Source organism: Hypanus sabinus, chromosome 7, assembly GCF_030144855.1.
Source record: "Hypanus sabinus isolate sHypSab1 chromosome 7, sHypSab1.hap1, whole genome shotgun sequence".
NCBI lineage: Eukaryota > Metazoa > Chordata > Chondrichthyes > Myliobatiformes > Dasyatidae > Hypanus > Hypanus sabinus.
In genome coordinates, this window is record NC_082712.1 from 101,489,418 (window position 1) to 101,508,065 (window position 18,648).

General features: G+C 46.0%; 1 protein-coding gene across 1 annotated transcript in view; it reads right to left on the minus strand.

Annotated features, from left to right (window-relative positions):
• Window positions 1–106: 106 nt before the first annotated feature.
• The window catches only part of LOC132397060 (disks large homolog 4), a 585,579-nt gene continuing 567,037 nt past the window's right edge, over window positions 107–18,648 (minus strand). The window contains exons 19-22 of the mRNA XM_059975316.1: window positions 18,296–18,468; window positions 10,077–10,186; window positions 6,220–6,311; window positions 107–4,137 (exon numbers count right to left, since the gene is read on the minus strand). Coding sequence (XP_059831299.1) covers window positions 4,031–4,137; window positions 6,220–6,311; window positions 10,077–10,186; window positions 18,296–18,468 — 482 coding nt within the window. The 3' untranslated portion in view covers window positions 107–4,030. The remainder of the gene's footprint in view (window positions 4,138–6,219; window positions 6,312–10,076; window positions 10,187–18,295; window positions 18,469–18,648) is intronic.

Consider the following 18,648-nt stretch of genomic DNA (forward strand, 5'->3'; position numbering starts at 1 on the left):
GACCCTTCAGTGGATTTGACTGCCACCAATCTCCATGGTCTCCCAGCCAATATGACACTGAGCTGCAGTCTCAGCTCAGATTTGATACCCAACATCTGGGATGACAGATTGGTTGGCTTCTTGCAAACATTCACTCTCACCATCAATAAAATGCAGTTTTCACTCACCTTATCTACTTGGCCTGGAACCTCTCCACCAGGGACAGAAAGCACAGGCGATTACCCCCCTCATTTTTCTAAGTGCTAATGAGTACAGGCCCAGAGTCATCAAATGCTCCTCACGTATTAAGCAGTTCATTCACAGAATCATTCTCATGAAACTTCCCTGGAATCTCTCCAATGTCAGCACATCATTTCAGGAGCTCATTAGAACTTTCACATCAATCCCTTAGGTATATCAGCACCCACATAAAAGAATTCTGTTAGTCTAATCTACACTGACAAATTTAACTACGTTAAATGAATTTGAACGATTTATCTTCCATCCTAGAGTACATTCCAATGACTTGCTGACACTAAAGTTAAACTGAGATACAGGGGACTTCAGATACAGGAACCTGGAGGAACTCAGTGTTGTCCATCTGTTGTGGTGGAAGGGAGAGTTGATATTATAGGTTGAAAACCTGAATCAGCTGAGGGATTTGCGAATGTTTTGAGTCAAAACCTGGCACTGGATGATTCAAGGTTTCTGTCTGAAATGTCAACTGTTCCTTTAGTGCCCCCCACCCCCACAGACGCTGCTTGACCCATTGAGTTTCTCCATCATCTTGGGTGTTTCTCCTGGCGACTCATCTATGTTCCCTGCACTAACAATTCTTCAGTGATGTAGGAATGGGGCTCCAGAATCCCTTTCAGCCTCCTGTTTCATCATTTTAATCCCTGGGTGGTGAATAACCTCAACGTGATCTCTCTATGCCATCTCCATTGATAACAGATCTATGTATATAGCATCCTGGGAAATCTCCTCTGCACCATCTTTAAAGCTCCAAATCCTTCCTATGATGAAGCAACAGAATAATCCAAATATGGTCTATCCAGGGTTTTATAGAACTGCAACATTACTTCCTGCCCTTGAACTTAATCCCCCAACTAATAAAAGCCAATATTCCATAAGCTTTCTTACAACCCTTGACCAAATCAGAGTTCCCTCTACACCATCAGATCACAAACTCCCTCCACACTGTGTCTGACCTCAGGAGTGTGTGATGGGACAGTGTGGAGGGAGCTTAACTTTGTGCCATCACACACTCCTGAGGTCAGTCACAAAGTTAAGCTCCCTGTACATTATCCTCTCTCACACTCTGAGATCAAACAAAGAGTGATTCTCACTGTACATCATCTCATCACAGTGAAGCTCCCTCTACATTATCCTGTCACATGGTGGCACCAGAGAGAAAAGACAAGTTTGATGCAAAGGATTAGCCACAGAGTAGGTTTTTCTTTACTGTACTTTTTTTGAGTGAGGGGACTAGATGAGGTATCAGATACTGCCAGTCCCTTCTGATCCTGAGTAAAGTATCTCACTGACCATTTCAGATGATGTTTTAGTGCCAGAACCACTGGTTGGTTTGAACACAAGGATGGTCCATACTGGGCAAGACAGCTTTGTACAATCTAGTGGGTTCATGATTTCTACTGAGGATGAGATTTTAAAAGCAAGATGATCAATCAGAACAATCTCAGATCTCTGAGTTACTCAATCCCTCCCCTCCCACAGCCACTAGCCCATCTTGGTTACTTTCTCAAGAATGACAAGAGCACAGAGTCAGTTGTAAAACAGATGTGGGACTTTGACAAACATTTAAAATAAAACTTTTATAACTTTGTTCACTCACTTACAATAGCATCCAGTCCATCATAACATCACAGGTGGGATGATCACAGCTAATTCAGGGGAGGAATCGATGACAGCAGTTTTGCAAACCACACATGCCCAATCTATGCCCAGTTTCTGATCTGCTGGGTACTGAATCTCCTTGTCAGGTGGGCAATGGAGAGGTTGGGTGGGACAAGTTATCCTCAGGCTCTGCCGTCTTGGGAGCCTCAGAATCCATTTACTGAAACACCTCATGGGTCAGATGCTTGTAGACCCCAGAAACTCACTCCTGTAGGAATCGCAGCACACCAGGGGGATTTGGGATTGGGTGGAGGGTGGGGTGTGGAAGTCCATGTGGTAACCGCTGACTCCTGCCCCACTCTGAGCCATCCGAAGCCAACACTGTGGGGTTAGTGATAAATAGTTACCTGTGGGAGACCCTGTGCCCCAGGGCTGGCTGGCATGAGCACCCCCCCCCCCCCAGGCTTTCAACCTCCTCTTCCACAAAATCCTCATTTCCCAGCAGTTCATTGTCACAGGTGACCCCAGTCAACCTGAAACTTTGAGTGTGGGTCTCCTGGGCAAGTTCTAATGCTGGACTCCCAGATCCTGTGTCTCCCTGTCTTCCCTCCCCTCCAGGAGACAACCTGGCTCCTCCGTCTAAAGAGTAGTTGCTCAGAAGGCCAGAGGAAAGTCTGGGTGACATGGAAAAGTGAGGTAGGGGAGGTACACAGCCTGTAAACTGTTCCCTCCCTTCTAATATCCCACTAGTAGAAGATGGTGCATCTAGTTAAAGGCCTGTGACAGGAGAGAGATCCTGGCAACCAGCCCTCAACAGGGGGCAAGTGATTCACAGGGCAATGACAGGGGGTAGTGTCACAGCTCTTCAGACTGAGAGGACACCTTTCCTTACCCCAAAGTGGCTGTACCCCAAATACTTAGCATTTTCCTAAAGAGAGGTACTGGAGACCATACTAAATCAGAAGCTGCCGTGGATGCCTGGGTCTCGGAGAGTTTATGAGGTCAAGTTGCCTGGACTGAGAAAGAGATTACCTTTGCTCTGTTGGGAATCCAAAACCTGTCCACACTAACTCCTCCAAGTCAATATTCCAAATCCAGATTTTAGCAGTGATGGAAACATCGAGAAGCACTTCCCCACTCACCCAACCACCCCACTCCCTACCCACTAACCCATAGCCTAGTCTCACACAGAAAACCAACCGACAGTAATACGATTCGAGTGCTGGGATATGAAAGATCAGCAGCCCCCTAAACCACTCGACAATTAACTCTGCATGTGCCTGTCAGGCCTGTTTCATCACATAATTGGGAAGGGAACAGAGGTTGAGGGTCCCAGCAACTAAAGAAAACACGGTCGAAACACGACTGTTGTAGGGTAAGAGCAGTGAAAGAGAGTGAAGGAAGCAGGCGGACAGCACAGTCACGGTCTCCATGCAGTGGTGGCCCATTCTTCCCAAGGCCGGCGGGGAGGGGGCAAATGGCCATGTTTCATCACAGGCGTAGAGGAAAATCTCGATTCTCACGGGGTGCGACAGTGAGCCAGAGAGCACAGAGCCTTGCTCCTTGGATGGAAGCCTCTCTGAATCCACTTGCTCCTTAAAAGTTAGTTTTTCTGAAGTTTGTGGTGTTTCCTCTGTCTTTGGGACACAGGCAGGTGGCACACAGGGGATGAACAGAAAAGAATGGAACGCAATAAATTTTCAGATCTTGTTGCCGTTTCATTTCACTCGCATGTGTATGTTCTTCAGTTAAATAAGTAAATTATTTACAGTCACCCAGACAGCGAGCCACAGTCTGTGCTATCCACAGCCCAGGCTAGGCAAATGCAGCTCCTCGTTCAACGCAGGGTGAAGCTGCTTCATCGGATCCTTGCTGTTTGCTTGCTTTTAACATGAAGCATGCATGAAGCGGTCATCGTGGAGAGAGCAGAAACTAATAGGTCACACGTGAGGCCGTCAGCCTCTTCCATTCTTTGACAAAAATTTCCATCTTTTTTCCCTTGACTCTCCATCCTGGAAATGGAACAAGTGACAGAACAAAAGAACTGTGTGGTGCATGGGGGGGGGGGCGGGGAGGATCCTGCGGGAGGCAATAGCGGCTTCAGAAGCTCTGGGGAAGGGGCAGGTTATGGACACGTGAGATTGGTCAGCCTGGCGGTGGGTAGGATTGGGGAGAGGTGTGAGGGGAGGATGTTCTACAGTCTCTCCCGGGAGGGGACCCATATGTAAGGTCCAGAATGCTCCTCAATGATGTGTTTGCAACGGATGTAGATCTCCTCAAAACTGTCGCCTTCAACCACAGCTGTAGGGAGGATAGAGAGAGGACGTTAGTGGCACAAGACCAACTTACACAAAGGTATCTGTATCATTCCACCCCACTGTTTGAATGGTCCCCTAGTATGATAAGAACTTTTGACCTCACAATCTTAAACACAAGAGGTTCTGCAGATGCTGGAAATCTATAAAAACACACAAACACACACACACACACACACACACACACACACACACAGTCACACACACAGAGTCAGGCAGCATCTAAGGAATGGAATAAAGAGTCGATATTTCATGCCGAGAACCTTCATCATTTCAGCCCGAAACATAAATGCTGCTGAATTCCTCCAGTAATTTGTGTCTGTTGCTCTGGATTTCCAGCATCTGCAGAATCTCGTGTGTTTACACCTTATTCTGGGCTGTTACTGTTTTACCTTGTACCACCTCAGTACACTGATATAATGAAGTGACCTGTACAGATGAGATGCAAAACTATGATTTCCCCTGCACCTTGGCACAATAGGATTGAAAGAGTACAGAGAAAATTTACAACAATGTTGCTGGGATTTGAGGACCTGTGTTTTAAGGAAAGGTTGCAAAGCTTCAGCATGCCATCTAAAACTTTGACAGATCTCTAAATACATGTATGGTAGAGACTATATAGACTGGCTGCATTACAGTCTGGTATAGAAACATCAACACCCTTGAGTGGAAATATCTTAACAAGTAGTGGATATAGCCCAGTCATTATGGGTAAAAGCTTCCCCAACACTGAGCACATCTACATGAGATGTTGCAGGAGAGCAGATCCATCACGAGGAACCCCACCACCCAGCTGCTGCCATCAGGAAGAAGGTACCAGATTCAAGAATAGTTATTACCCCTCAACCAACAGGTTCCTGAACTACAGGGGGATAACTTTACTTGTCCCTTCACTGAAATGTTCCCATAACCATGGACTCTCTTCCAAGGACTTTTCATCTCATGTTCTCGATAATTATTTTTTATTTCTTTATTTTTGTACTTGCAGTTTGTTGTCATTTTGCACAAGTTGGTGTGCTCTTTGATTCTATTATGGATATTTTTAGTATGCCCACAAGGCAATGAATCTCAGGGTTGTATATGGTGACATATATGTACTTCGATAATAAATTTACTTTGAAGTTTGAATAGAGTAGGACTTTATTCCCTGGAGCATAAGAAGGGAGATTTGGCAGAGGTATACAAAATTATGAAGGGTATAGAAAGGGTTAATGCAAGCAGGCTTTTTCCACAAAGGTTGGAAGAGACTACAACTGGAAGGTGAAATGTTTGCGAGAAACATTTTTCTATGTTGTAATGTTCTATGTGATAATAATAAATTAATTTACATTTGGGAGCCCTGCATTTCAGCACTTTGCAGCCTCCCTTCACCTCCGGTCCATTTCCTCATGTCTCCACACTTTGCCCTGGACCCAGCTGTGATGCCGTGGGGAGGAGTTACAGACCATGGACAGTGTAAGATCTGGGAGCCATCACATTTCAGGGTGGCCCTCCACCTCTCAGCCACACTGCTCACCTCATCTAACCTCTCGGTCTTCCTAGACCAGGGGTTCCCAGCAGACCTCATGGCATAAAAATGGTTGGGAGCACTGCCCTATACAATTACCCCACCTCCCCACAATCTTGTTCTCACCCTCCCACCCCACACAGAGATGCCAATTGATCCAGTTTCCTTCCTGGAATAAAGCTTTCTCACCACATCCATCCAATCCACACTTATTTTTTTTGTTTTTCATGGTACAGCACAGTTACAGGCCCTTCTGCTCCAAAGAGCCTGTGCTGCCCAGTAATAATGTGACCAATTAATCTTCTTACCTGTATGCCTTTGGAAATCAGAGCATCTGGAGGAAACCAATATGGTCACAGGGAGAAGATACAGACAGTGATGGGGCTGTAATAGTGTTAGGTTGACCACTTCCCCCCCACCCTCAACTTCCACAGCAATAGATTTCATGCACTCTCTCTCCTCCATGCCCGGAACCTGGAAATCACCAAGCCTTTGTTCTCTAGTGGGCACTCTCCTTCCGCAGAGCGGCTTAGCTGTGCAGTAAGCAAGTGCCGGACTCACCTGAGAAACACTCGGTGAAATCCTGCTGCAGTTTCACTGCCCTTTCGAAGGCCTTCCGGGCCTGTTCCTCTGTCAGCCGTTTGTTGATCTCCCTGTAAGGCAGATTCCACAGAACTCAACTCAGACCTTCCCAGCAGGAACCCCTCCCCACTATCCTGGTAAGTACACAGTGAGTTAGCACACAGTACCGGCCCTTAAGAAACAACTTCCCAAACCTGCCGAGACCCATCGTGGTTGTAAACTCAGGTACAGATTGGCACATTGATAGGGGTATAATCCAACAGTGTGAACAGTGGGAGAAGCATCCCCTCCCTCAGTGTGGATCTCCCTCACAGTGCGCCACACCCCACCCCCAAGGTGTGAACCTCCCTCAGTATTGCCCCCCCCTTTTTTATGTAACATATAAAACTTCATTCAAATGCAAAGGTTAAGGGTTACTGAATTCAAATACAATACAGTTATTACCATCAATAATGCACTAAATTCTCTGGGGGGGGGGGGGGTCCACATTTCTTGGAAACCTCCCCCTATACCCATAATGATCACATGATCCCTCTCCAAGGGCACCCTGGCACAAATGTAACCCTGGAAGAGGGACAAGAAATCTATTGCGTGGTACTGCCCTGTGCAATACCCTCCACGCAGGTCCCCAATGTACCCCTGTATAGACTGACTCGCACCTGATGCTCCCTCTCACCACTTGATTGTAAGGCAGACTGCCAAGGCAGGTGACAGCCCGAACAGGAACTGTATCGTGCATCGTGGAACCATCGCGGTTTGGTGGTTACCTCTGTCAGGTGGCTCATGCTTCAAGATCTTGGGATTCGGGTCCCACAAGGTTGGGATCAGCTGAAACTGCAAGTCAAGCAGCTTTTTCTCGATCTGGGACACCCGTTTTGCCCATGTCCCACCAGAGTTTTAAGAAGGGGAAACCCCTCTGCTATCCCCTCCAAATTTCCCAGAACAAACAGAACGAGAGTCAGAATTGGCCATCCTCCAGCAACTGGTTGTTGAAATGTCAATATGCGGACCCCGTCCATGTAGGCAGTGGGTTAAGCTCTGCCCATACCGGATGGTGATCTGAGAAGAACCCTGGCCACAGAGACCACAGACAACCAGGAGACATGCATTCCAGAAACGTGTGGCCCATCAAGTCACGACCCTCCCACCCCCACTTCCTGTCACCCTGAAGAAGGCACAGGAGTCAGGGTGCAGGTTCCGCCAGAGGCCGACCAAATTGAAAGACCGAACCAGAGCAAACTCTCTCTGAGGTTACAGTTGAAATCACCTCAAGAACAACCCACACTTTTCTGCCAATGGAGCCAACAGCACAGCTATCTCATGAACCAAGAATGCCTACATCAGGTGGGTCTCATTAAGAAAGTGTAACGGTACGCTATCTAAGTGCATGGCGAGATGGAACAGATTGTCTGGCTTGAACTCATTAACTTTCAATACCTCTGGCTGCTATGTCAGAGACCCTCTGTGGGTTTCCTGCAGGAAGCTCTCTGTTCCCTACAGACTGAGAGATGGTGGAACGTACAGAAAGGTTCTCTGCCACCATTGATATTATCACTCACTATTGTGGCCTTCATGATGGTGCTACAAACCCTTGCCAATGCACTGGCTAGTGGGAGCAGGCTTCCTTACCCTGTGTCTGAGCACCCAAACAGAGCTTTCAGGAGCTCCTTAAATGGTGTTGCTCCTTTCTAACCACTCCTGCCTCCTTCCCCTTTGTTTTAAGGATGGTGTGGACAGATCACACAACCACAGGCAGGTCAGGCCATCGGTCAGTGGCTAGTCGGGCTCTATGCTGTCTGTGCCAAGACTCAGCAACAAACTCTCAAATTTCCTTCACAGTAACAGTCTGAAAATCACTGCCGGGGATGAGCTCCTCTGCCATCTCTGCTTCAAAAGAGTCTTCCTCACTCCTGTCTCTTCATCCCAGGTCATCCACATCCTCCCTGTTTTGTTCCTACATGCTCACCACACTACTGGAAGCAGCCTTGTCGAGTGGGCCCAACTTCAGGACCAGTGTGAGGAGAAATCTCTCTGCCCTCTCCCCACCACCTTGGATTGACAATAACACCCATGCAGGGCAGGTCTGGCCCCCCCGCTAAGGTGCCTCCCGGCCCCGGTATGGATATCCCAATGGCCTCCTCAAAGTCCGAGAGAAGGGCGTCACCTGCCTTGCTCACCCACCTCTAGGGTAACATATGGAGGACCCTCAACCTCCCCATTCATTAGGACCCAGGTACTCCACCCTCTGAGGAGGATGGTGACCCAAGCGTATTCCACACCCTGTCAGACCCTGGGGCCCAACAACCTCTGGAAGGGAACTTTGCTTCCATGGAGACTTCAATTCAAAAGACTGCCACCCTGGCTACAAGTAACCCCCTTTCATCAACGAAAATCCCTCCCCATCCAACAGCGACATTCTTTGAACAAACCACCAGAAAATCTACCCCCTTAGTCAGTTCCCAATGTACAGATTCAGTGGAAATGTACCTCCTCCTTTATGTTTTGCCAATCAGCACCAGAACCTGCCTCAGCTTCTCCAGGGCTTTGCTGACCCACCAAAGTATCTGTGACCTCCAGGCTAGGCCTAACGGAAACCCCTGGCTCCTCCTCCTGCAACAGGGGGGTCTGGAGATGTTTCTTTTCTCATCCTTCCTGCCCTTTACCTCAACCCACCTTGCCAACTGTGCTGTGTTCATCCCCACCCTACAGGGGCAGGAGAGGCAACTGCAGTGCCCTCCCCTGCTATACCATGGTGGATTTGGTGGTGAGGGTATTTCTTATGTGCTCAAACTTCTTGCAGGCATGGCACCATGGCCAGCCTATAGTCCAGCAGATCGCTCAGCATTCCCCAGCCATTCCATCTCCACGAATACCACATGGTGGAGGGTAACCACATGTCCAAAATACCCTCTATCTGGTTTGAGTGGTATAGGGGTGACCGACGACATCACCTCGCTCAAGAATGCAGCTGAGGGAGGAGGTGAGGGTTTGAGGTCACTTTCTGTATGGGGCCTGCTACTACTCTAACAGCATGAAGCCGTTTTTACCCCTACTCAGGGCCAGGAGCATCTCTAGTGAATTGTAGGTAGAAAAGGGACTTGCTGATCTAGCTGATCTCAATAATGTGCCCATCTCCACCCACAGACAAAGCTAACTTCTCAGCACTCCACCATGAAGGGTTATCGCATTGCACCACGTTTTATAGAGTTATCAGTCTGAAAGGTGTGGCTCTAAAGGAATTCTTCTACCAGAAGCTACGGTTCCTGTTTAGGAACTAGGTCCCACTAATCTGGAGCTGCAGCCCACCATGTTAAAGCCCCACACAGTCGGAAATCAAAACGTCACTGAATTAACACAATCACAGCACTGATCAGTCTTTCAAAGAGCAGTTCTGGGAAGAGAGAAAGGACAGGAGTCTCCTCTGTGTGATGAAACTTAAGCGCTGACCGTACCGGTGCACAACTGAGCCACTCCAATGCTCCTCTGTCCACATGAAAGTCCAAGAATTAACCATAAAACTCTGCCGGTTATCCTAGCCTGAGTAATCCAGGTGGGAGAGGTTTAGCAGCCAGAGAAATTGGTCCCAGCTAACTAAAAGTTGCAGAAATGAACCTTGACAAGCCACCAGCCACTGTTGATGAAGCAGATTCAAGCTCAGGAAGACCACTGCCCAAAATGAGACCCCTCTCTCCTACATCTTCCTCTGTCCTCGGCACTGTTCCTCAGGGTTTATTTCTGAAATAAATCAACTTTTTCCAGAGAGCTCACACATGATCCTCCCTCAGTACCATCCCTCTCACAGTGTGACCTTCCTCAGCTCCAATGTGCACACTCACAGGATGTTTTCCAGGGATTTTGGTCTGATGAAGATGGCGATAGGGTGAAGATGTGCTGCCTGCAATCTCCTTACTGCGTTGGCTGACACATCCAGGATACAGTGCTTGCCCTGCAGGGAAAAGACAGGTGCTGTTACTGTGTGAGCGGGGAATGATGTGAGAGCATAGGTTGGAGGAGAAACACCTCATACTCAGTCTGGGTAGCTTCATATCTGATGGCATGAATATCCATTACTCTAATTTCTGGTAATTTCTCCCCCTCCCCCTTCTTTTCCTTTTACCTGCCCATCACCTCCCTCTGGTTCCCCTCCTTCATCCCCTCTTCCAAGGTCCACTCTCCTCTCCTATTAAATTCCTTTTGTTTAGCTGTTTACCTCTTCTACCTATCAGTTCCTCTTCATCTGGTTCCCCAATTCACCCATCTTCACCTTCACTGGACTCCTGCCAACTTGTACTCTTTCCCCCTACCCCACTTTCATATTCTGGCTCTGCCTAACACATAGGAGCAGAATTAGGCCATTCAGCCCATCAAGTCTGCTCTGCCATTTCATCATGACTGATCCATTTCCCTCAGCCCCATTCTCCTGCCTTCTCCAATAACCTTTCACACTCTAATTGAGAACCTATCAAACCCCGCCTTAAATACACACAATGACCTGGCCTCACAGCTGTATGGCAATAAATTCCACAGATTCACTGTCTAAAGAAATTACTTCTTATCTCTGATCTAAATGGATGTCCTTCCATTCTGAAGTTGTGTCCTCTGGTCCTGGACTCCCCCACTAAAGGGAACATCCTTTCCAAATCCACTCTATGTTTGCCTTTCAACATTTGATAGGTTTCAATAAATGAGATTCCCCCTCATTCTTCTAAATTCCACTGAGTACAGCCCAGAGCCATCAAATGCTCCTCGAACACGGAATCATTTTTGTGAATCTCTTTTGAGCCCTCTCCAATGTCAGCACATCCTTTCCTAGATAAGGGGTACTAAACTGCTCACATTACTCCAGGTGAAGGCTCACCACTGGCTTATAAAGCCTTTGCACAGCATCCTCGTTTTTATATTCTAGTCCTCTCAAAATTCGAACATAGAGGAGTACAGCACAGGAACAGGCCAATTAGCCATGGAGTTGTTCCAAACCAGCTAAAACACAAATCAAAACCATCCAGACACTAATCTTTCCTATCCACACCACGTCCATATCCCTCCACCTTCCTTGTATCCTGTGCTTATCCAAACGTCTCTTAAAAGCCTCTAATGTATTTGCCTGTACCACCACACCAGGCACCCACAACTCTTTGAGTATAAAACTTAGCCATCACATCCCCCATGAACATCACATCCCCCATGAACATCACATCCCCCTTCTCATATTCAATATGTGTCTTCTGGTATTAGACATTTATAGCCATATAACAATTACAGCACAGAAACAGGCCATCTCGGCCCTTCTAGTCCGTGCTGAACACTTACTCTCACCTAGTCCCACTGATCTGCACTCAGCCCATAACCCTTCATTCCTTTCCTGTCAATATACCTATCCAATTTTACTTTAAATGACAATATCGAACCTACCTCTACCACTTCTACTGGAAGCTCGTTCCACACAGCTACCACTCTCTGAGTAAAGAAGTTCCCCCTCGTGTTACCCCTAAACTTTTGCCACTTAACTCTCAACTCATGTCCTCTTGTTTGAATCTCGCCTACTCTCAATGGAAAAAGCCTATCCACGTCAACTCGATATATCCCCCTCATAATTTTAAATACTTCTATCAAGTCCCCCTTCAACCTTCTACGCTCCAAAGAATAAAGACCTAACTTGTTCAACCTTTCTCTGTAACTTAGGTGCTGAAACCCAGGTAACATTCTAGTAAATCTCCTCTGTACTCTGTCTAATTTGTTGTCATCTTTCCTATAATTCAGTGACCAGAACTGTACACAATTCTCCAAATTTGGCCTCATCAATGCGTTGTACAATTTTAACATTATCCCATCTCCTATACTCAATGCTCTGATTTATAAAGGCCAGTATACCAAAAGCTTTCTTCACCACCCTATCCACATGAGATTCCACCTTCAGGGAACTATGCACCATTATTCCTAGATCACTCTGTTCTACTGCATTCCTCAATGCCCTACCATTTACCATGTATGTCCTATTTTGATTATTCCTACCAAAATGTAGCACCTTACACTTAACAGCATTAAACTCCATCAGCCATCTTTCAGCCCACTCTTCTAACTGGCCTAAATCTCTCTGCAAGCTTTGAAAACCTACCTCATTATCCACAACACCACCTATCTTAGTATCATCTGCATACTTACTAATCCAATTTACCACCCCATCATCCAGATCATTAATGTATACGACAAACAACATTGGACCCAGTACAGATCCCTGAGGCACACCACTAGTCACTGGCCTCCAACCTGACAAACAGTTATCCACACCACTCTCTGGCATCTCCCATCCAACCACTGTTGAATTCATTTTACTACTTCAATATTAATACCTAATGTTTGAACCTTCCTAACTAACCTTCCGTGCAGAACCTTGTCAAATGCCTTACTGAAGTCCATATAGACAACATCCACTGCTTTACCCTCATCAACTTTCCTTGTAACCTCTTCAAAAAATTTAATAAGATTTGTCAAACATGACATTCCATGCACAAATCCATGTTGACTGCTCCTAATCAGACCCTGTCTATCCAGATAATTATATATACCATCTCTAAGAATACTTTCCATTAATTTACCCACCACTGACGTCAAACTTACAAGCCGATAATTGCTAGGTTTACTCTTAGAACCCTTTTTAAACAATGGAACCACATGAGCAATACGCCAATCCTCTGGCACCATCTCCGTTTCTAATGACATTTGAAATATTTCTGTCAGAGCCCCTGCTATTTCTACACTCTCTTTCCTCAAGATCCTAGGGAATATCCTGTCAGGACCTGGAGACTTATCCACTTTTATATTCTTTAAAAGTTCTAGTACTTTCTCTTCTTTAATCATCATAGTTTCCATACCTACCCTACTTGTTTCCCTTACCTTACACAATTCAATATCCTTCTCCTTAGTGAATACCGATGAAAAGAAATAGTTCAAAATCTCCCCCCATCTCTTTTGGCTCTGCACATAGCTGTCCACTCTGATTCTCTAAGGGACCAATTTTATCCCTCACTATCCTTTTGCTATTAATATAACTGTAGAATTTCAACCTTGGGAAACAGATACTTTCTATTCACCCCATCTATGCCTCTCGTAATCTTGTAAACCTCTATCAGGTCTCACCTCAGCCTCTGACGCTCCAGAGAAAACCACCCAAGTTTATCCAGTCTCGAGATAGCACACGTCCTCTAAACCAGGCAACATCCTAGTAAATCTCTTCTGCCCCCTCTCCAAAGCCTCCACATCCCTCCTATAGCAGGGCCTAAGGTTGATCAGAACTGGAAGATACAGGATGTAGCCTAAGCAGAGTTTTATAAAGTTGCAAATGTAATCTCCTGACTTTTGAACTCAGTACCTCAACTAATAAAAACAAGCATTCCATAAGCCTTCTTAATCACTTCATCGACCTGTCTAGCCACTTCCAAGAAGCTATGAACTTGGATCCCAAGATCTCTCTGCTCAGCAATGCTGTTAGAATGTTGTCCTCACAGTGTACTTTCTCCTTGCATATGCCCTACCAAGGTGCAACACCACATTTATCTGGGTTAAGCTCCATCTGCCATTTCTCAACCCATATGTGCAACTGATCTATATCATGTTGTATTCTTTGCCGATTCTCTACACTATCCGCAACTCCACTCCATAAATTTAGTAACTCATCCATCCACGTTTTCATCCAGGTCATTTATATACATTACAAAAACCAGAGGTTTCAGCATAGATCCCACTGATACAGACCTCCAGGGGTGCCAGCACAGATCCGTGTGGAACTCCACTAATTACAAACCTGAGCTTGAATAAGTCCCTTCAAATACTACCATCTGCTTCTATGCACAAGCCAGTTCTGAATCCAAACAAGCAGTTTGCTTGGACCTCATGCTTGGATTAGTCAAAAACGCTTTACTAAAGTCCATGTAGACAACTCCACTGCCCTACTCTTATCAATCCCTCTCATCACCTTGTCAAAAAACTCATTCAAGTTGGTAAGGCATGACCTGCTATGCACGCTCTCCCTAATTAGGTCAATGGGTTTCCAGATACTCATATATCCTATCCCTAAGAACTTTCTCCAGCAATTTCCCTGCAGCTGACGTGAGGCTCAGCGGTCTATAGCTCCCAGGATTTTCCCTTGTTCCCTTCTTAACGAGAGTTACAACGTTAGTCACCTGCCAGTCGTCTGGGACCTTGCCTGAGGTTAGAGACACAAAGATACTGGTCAAGGGCCAAAGTTGACTGGACGGATAGCCTAGCAGAAAAGACAGTGGAACAGCAATGGCAGATATTCTTGGGAATAATGCACAAGGTGCAAAATCAGTTCATCCCCCAGAGAAGGAAGAATTCAAAGGGGGGAAAGGGGCCACAGTGGTTGACAAAGGAAGTCAGAGATTGCATAGCATTAAAAAAAAGGAAGTATGACAGAGCTAAGGTGAGTGGGAGGACAGATGATTGGGAAGTTTTTAAGGAACAACAGAACTTAACTAAAAAGACAATATGGGGAGAAAAAATGAGATACGAACGCAAGCTAGCCAGGAATATAAAGGAAGATAGCAAAAGCTTTTATAGGTATGTGAAGAGAAAGAAGGTAGATAAAAACAATGTTGGGCCCTTGAAGAATGAATTGGGTGAAATTGTTATGGGAAACAGAGAAATGGCAGAAGAATTTAATGAGTACTTTAGATCTGTTTTCACTAAGGAAGACACAAGCAATCTCCCAGATGTATGGATGGGCCAAGGACATAGGGTAACAGAGGAAATGAAACAGATTGACATTAGGAAGGAAACGGTGATGAGAAGACTGATGGGACTGAAGGCTGACAAATCCCCAGGTCCAGATGGTCTGCATCCTAGGGTACTAAAGGAGGTGGCCCTGGAAATTGCGGATGCATTGGTAATCATTTTCCAATGTTCCTTAGGTTCAGGATCAGTTCCTGAGGATTGGAGAATGGCTAATGTTATCCCACTTTTTAAGAAAGGAGGGAGGGAGAAAACAGAGAACTATCGACCTGTCAGCCTGACATCGGTGGTGGGGAAGATGCTAGAGTCCATTATTAAGGATGAAATAGTGACATATCTAGATAGCAGTGATAGGATTGGGCTGAGCCAGCATGGATTTACCAAGGGTAAATCATGCTCGACTAATCTGTTGGAGTTTTTCGAGGATGTAACCAGGAAGTTAGACAGGGGAGATCCAGTGGATGTAGTGTACCTCGATTTTCAGAAGGCATTTGATAAGGTCCCACATAGGAGATTGGTGGGTAAAATCAAAGCTCAGGGCATCGGGGGGAAGACATTGGCATGATAGAAAACTGGTTGGCAGATAGAAAGCAAAGGGTAGCGGTGAATGGGTGTTTCTAGGAATGACAGGTGGTGACTAGTGGGGTGCCACAGGGCTCGGTATTGGGACCACAGCTGTTTACAATTTACGTCAACGATTTGGATGAAGGCATTGAAAATAACATCAGCAAATTTGTTGATGATACTAAGCTGGGTGGCAGTGTGACATGTGATGTGGATGTTAGGAGAATTCAGGGTGACTTGGATAGGCTGGGTGAGTGGGCAGATACTTGGCAGATGACGTTTAATGTGAATAAGTGTGAGGTTATCCACTTTGGGAGTAAGAACAGGAAGGCAGATTATTATCTGAACGATGTAGAGTTAGGTAAGGGAGAAATACGAAGAGATCTAGGAGTCCTTGTTCATCAGTCACTGAAGGTGAATGAGCAAGTGCAGCAGGCAGTGAAGAAGGCTAATGGAATGTTGGCCTTTATTACAAAGGGAATTGAGTACAAGAGCAAGGAAATCCTCTTGCATTTGTACAGAGCCCTGGTGAGACCACACCTGGAGTATTGTGTACAGTTTTGGTCTCCAGGGTTAAGGAAGGACATCCTGGCTGTAGAGGAAGTGCAGCATAGATTCATGAGGTTAATTCCTGGGATGTCTGGACTGTCTTACGCAGAGAGGTTAGAGAGACTGGGCTTGTATACACTGGAATTAAGGAGATTGAGAGGGGATCTGATTGAAACATATAAGATTATTAAGGGATTGGACAAGATAGAGGCAGGAAATATGTTCCAGATGCTGGGAGAGTCCAGTACCAGAGGAAATGGTTTGAGAATAAAGGGTAGGTCATTTAGGACAGAGTTAAAGAAAAACTTCTTCTCCCAGAGAGTTCTGGGGGTCTGGAATGCACTGCCTCGGAAGGTAGTGGAGGCCAATTCTCTGGATGCTTTCAAGAAGGAGCTAGATAGGTATGTTATGGATAGGGGAATTAAGGGATATGGGGACAAGGCAGGAACCGGGTATTGATAGTAGTTGATCAGCCATGATCTCAAAATGGCGGTGCAGGCTCAAAGGGCCGAATGGTCTACTTCACCTATTGTCTATTATCTATTGTCAATCTCGTCTCTCGCCTCCTTTAATAACCTGGGGTAAATCCCATCAGGTCCTGGGAACTTATCCACCTTAATACTCCTTAGGAGGCCCAACACTTCCTCCCCCCTTAACCTCTAAACTCCTTCAAATATTTGTACATTCAGTACTGATCTCCTGGTCCTCCACATCCTTTTCCTTGGCAAAGTACCTGACTCTCATTCCCTGCATCCAAACAAATGTTCCTCTCTTTATCCTTGAGTGGTCCCACCCTCTTACCTTTGATGTATGTATAGAATGCCTTGACAGTCACCTTAATCCTTCTCGGCACAGTCCCTCTGGCTTTTCTAATTCTCTTCTTTAGTTATTTTCTGTTTTTTTTTATAATCCTCATGTACTTCATTTGATCTTGACTTCTGAAGTTTTACATACTTTTTCTTCTTGACTAAATTCATCATCTCTCTGGACATCCAAAATTCTTTTATCTTTCCATCCCCATCCTTCCTTCTAACAGGAATATGCCTTTCCTGTACTCTGTGCAGTTGATCTTTAAACACCTTCCATGTGTCTGATGTGGACTTGCCAGAAAAAAGATGTTCCCAATTAACACTTCTTAATGCTCTCATAATTTGCCATCATACCACCAGGGGCATATTTTAAAGGTGATTAAAGTATAACTGCTCTGTCAGAGGTACACTATTTATTTTTTATTTTTTATATTTTTTTTTACGCACAGAGGGTGCACCATGGAACACGCAAGAGGGTGGGAAAAGCAGATACATCTAAAAGGTTCTTAGAGAGGCACATGGAGGATAGAAAAATGGAGGGTCATGTAGGAGGGAATGGTTAGATTGACCTTAAAGTAGGTTAAAAGGTTGGCACGACATTCTGGGCTGGAGAGCTGCACTGTTTTTAGTCCTGCTGGATTATCATGTAGAGTTGTGGTTTCCACACTTTAGGAAACATATGATGCACTGTAGAAGGGGTTCACCAGTGACAGTGCCTGAGCCAGAGTACCTCAGTTAGGAGGACAGACAGGAGAGGCTTTGGCCTTTCTCCTCAGAGTGGAGGAGCCTGAGGGGAAACTGATGGAGGGAGAGGTAGGGTAGATAGAAGGAAACCTTCCTTAAAGATAAAGATTGGCTTTATTTGTCATATGTACATTGAAACAGCAAAACATGCAGTGAAATGCATCGTAATACATACAAAATGCTGGAGGAACCCAGCAGGCCAGGCAGCATCTATGGAGAATGAGTAAACAGTCAACGCTTCAGGCCGAAACCCTTCATCAGGATCTCAGCCCGAAACACCGACAGTTTACTCTTTTCCATAGATGCTGCCTGGCCTGCTGATTTCCAGCTTCAGTAAAATCCATCGTCTGCGTCAATGACCAACGTAGTCCAGGCATGTGCTGGGGGCAGCCCGCAAGTGTCACCACACTTCCAACACCAACATAGCATGCCCACAACTCACTAATCCTAATCATACGTTTTGGGAAGTGGGGGGGAAACCCATGCGATCTCAGGGAGAAGGTATGAACTCCTTACAGACAGCAGCGGGAATGGAACCCGATTGCTGGTGCTGTAAAGCTAACCACCACATGACCGTGTCAGTTCTGTGGCACAGCAGCAGCTTGACCCGGTGGTGATGGTGAGTATTCCCCAGTGATTACCTGCTCCGCCACCTCACGCACCGACTGTACGCTGGTCCCATACAGGTGTGTGTTGTACTGGCCTGCCTCGATGAACCTGTGGTTCTGAATATCCTTCTCCATTTGCTCGCGAGATGCTACGAAGTGATAGTCACGTCCATCCACCTCGTAGTCACGTTTGGTCCGGGTTGTATCTGCAGAGCGACAAGGGAGATGGGTTGGGTTCAATCCAGAGTTACCCTGCTATTCCCATCAGACAGACAGCAGTTATGTTACCAGCGGCCTCACCGTGGACAGCCAGAGTAGCTACCCTCCACTCACTGCATTTTAATATATTCCTGCTGCCTTCAGGCAAAATTGCTGCACGGTTTCAC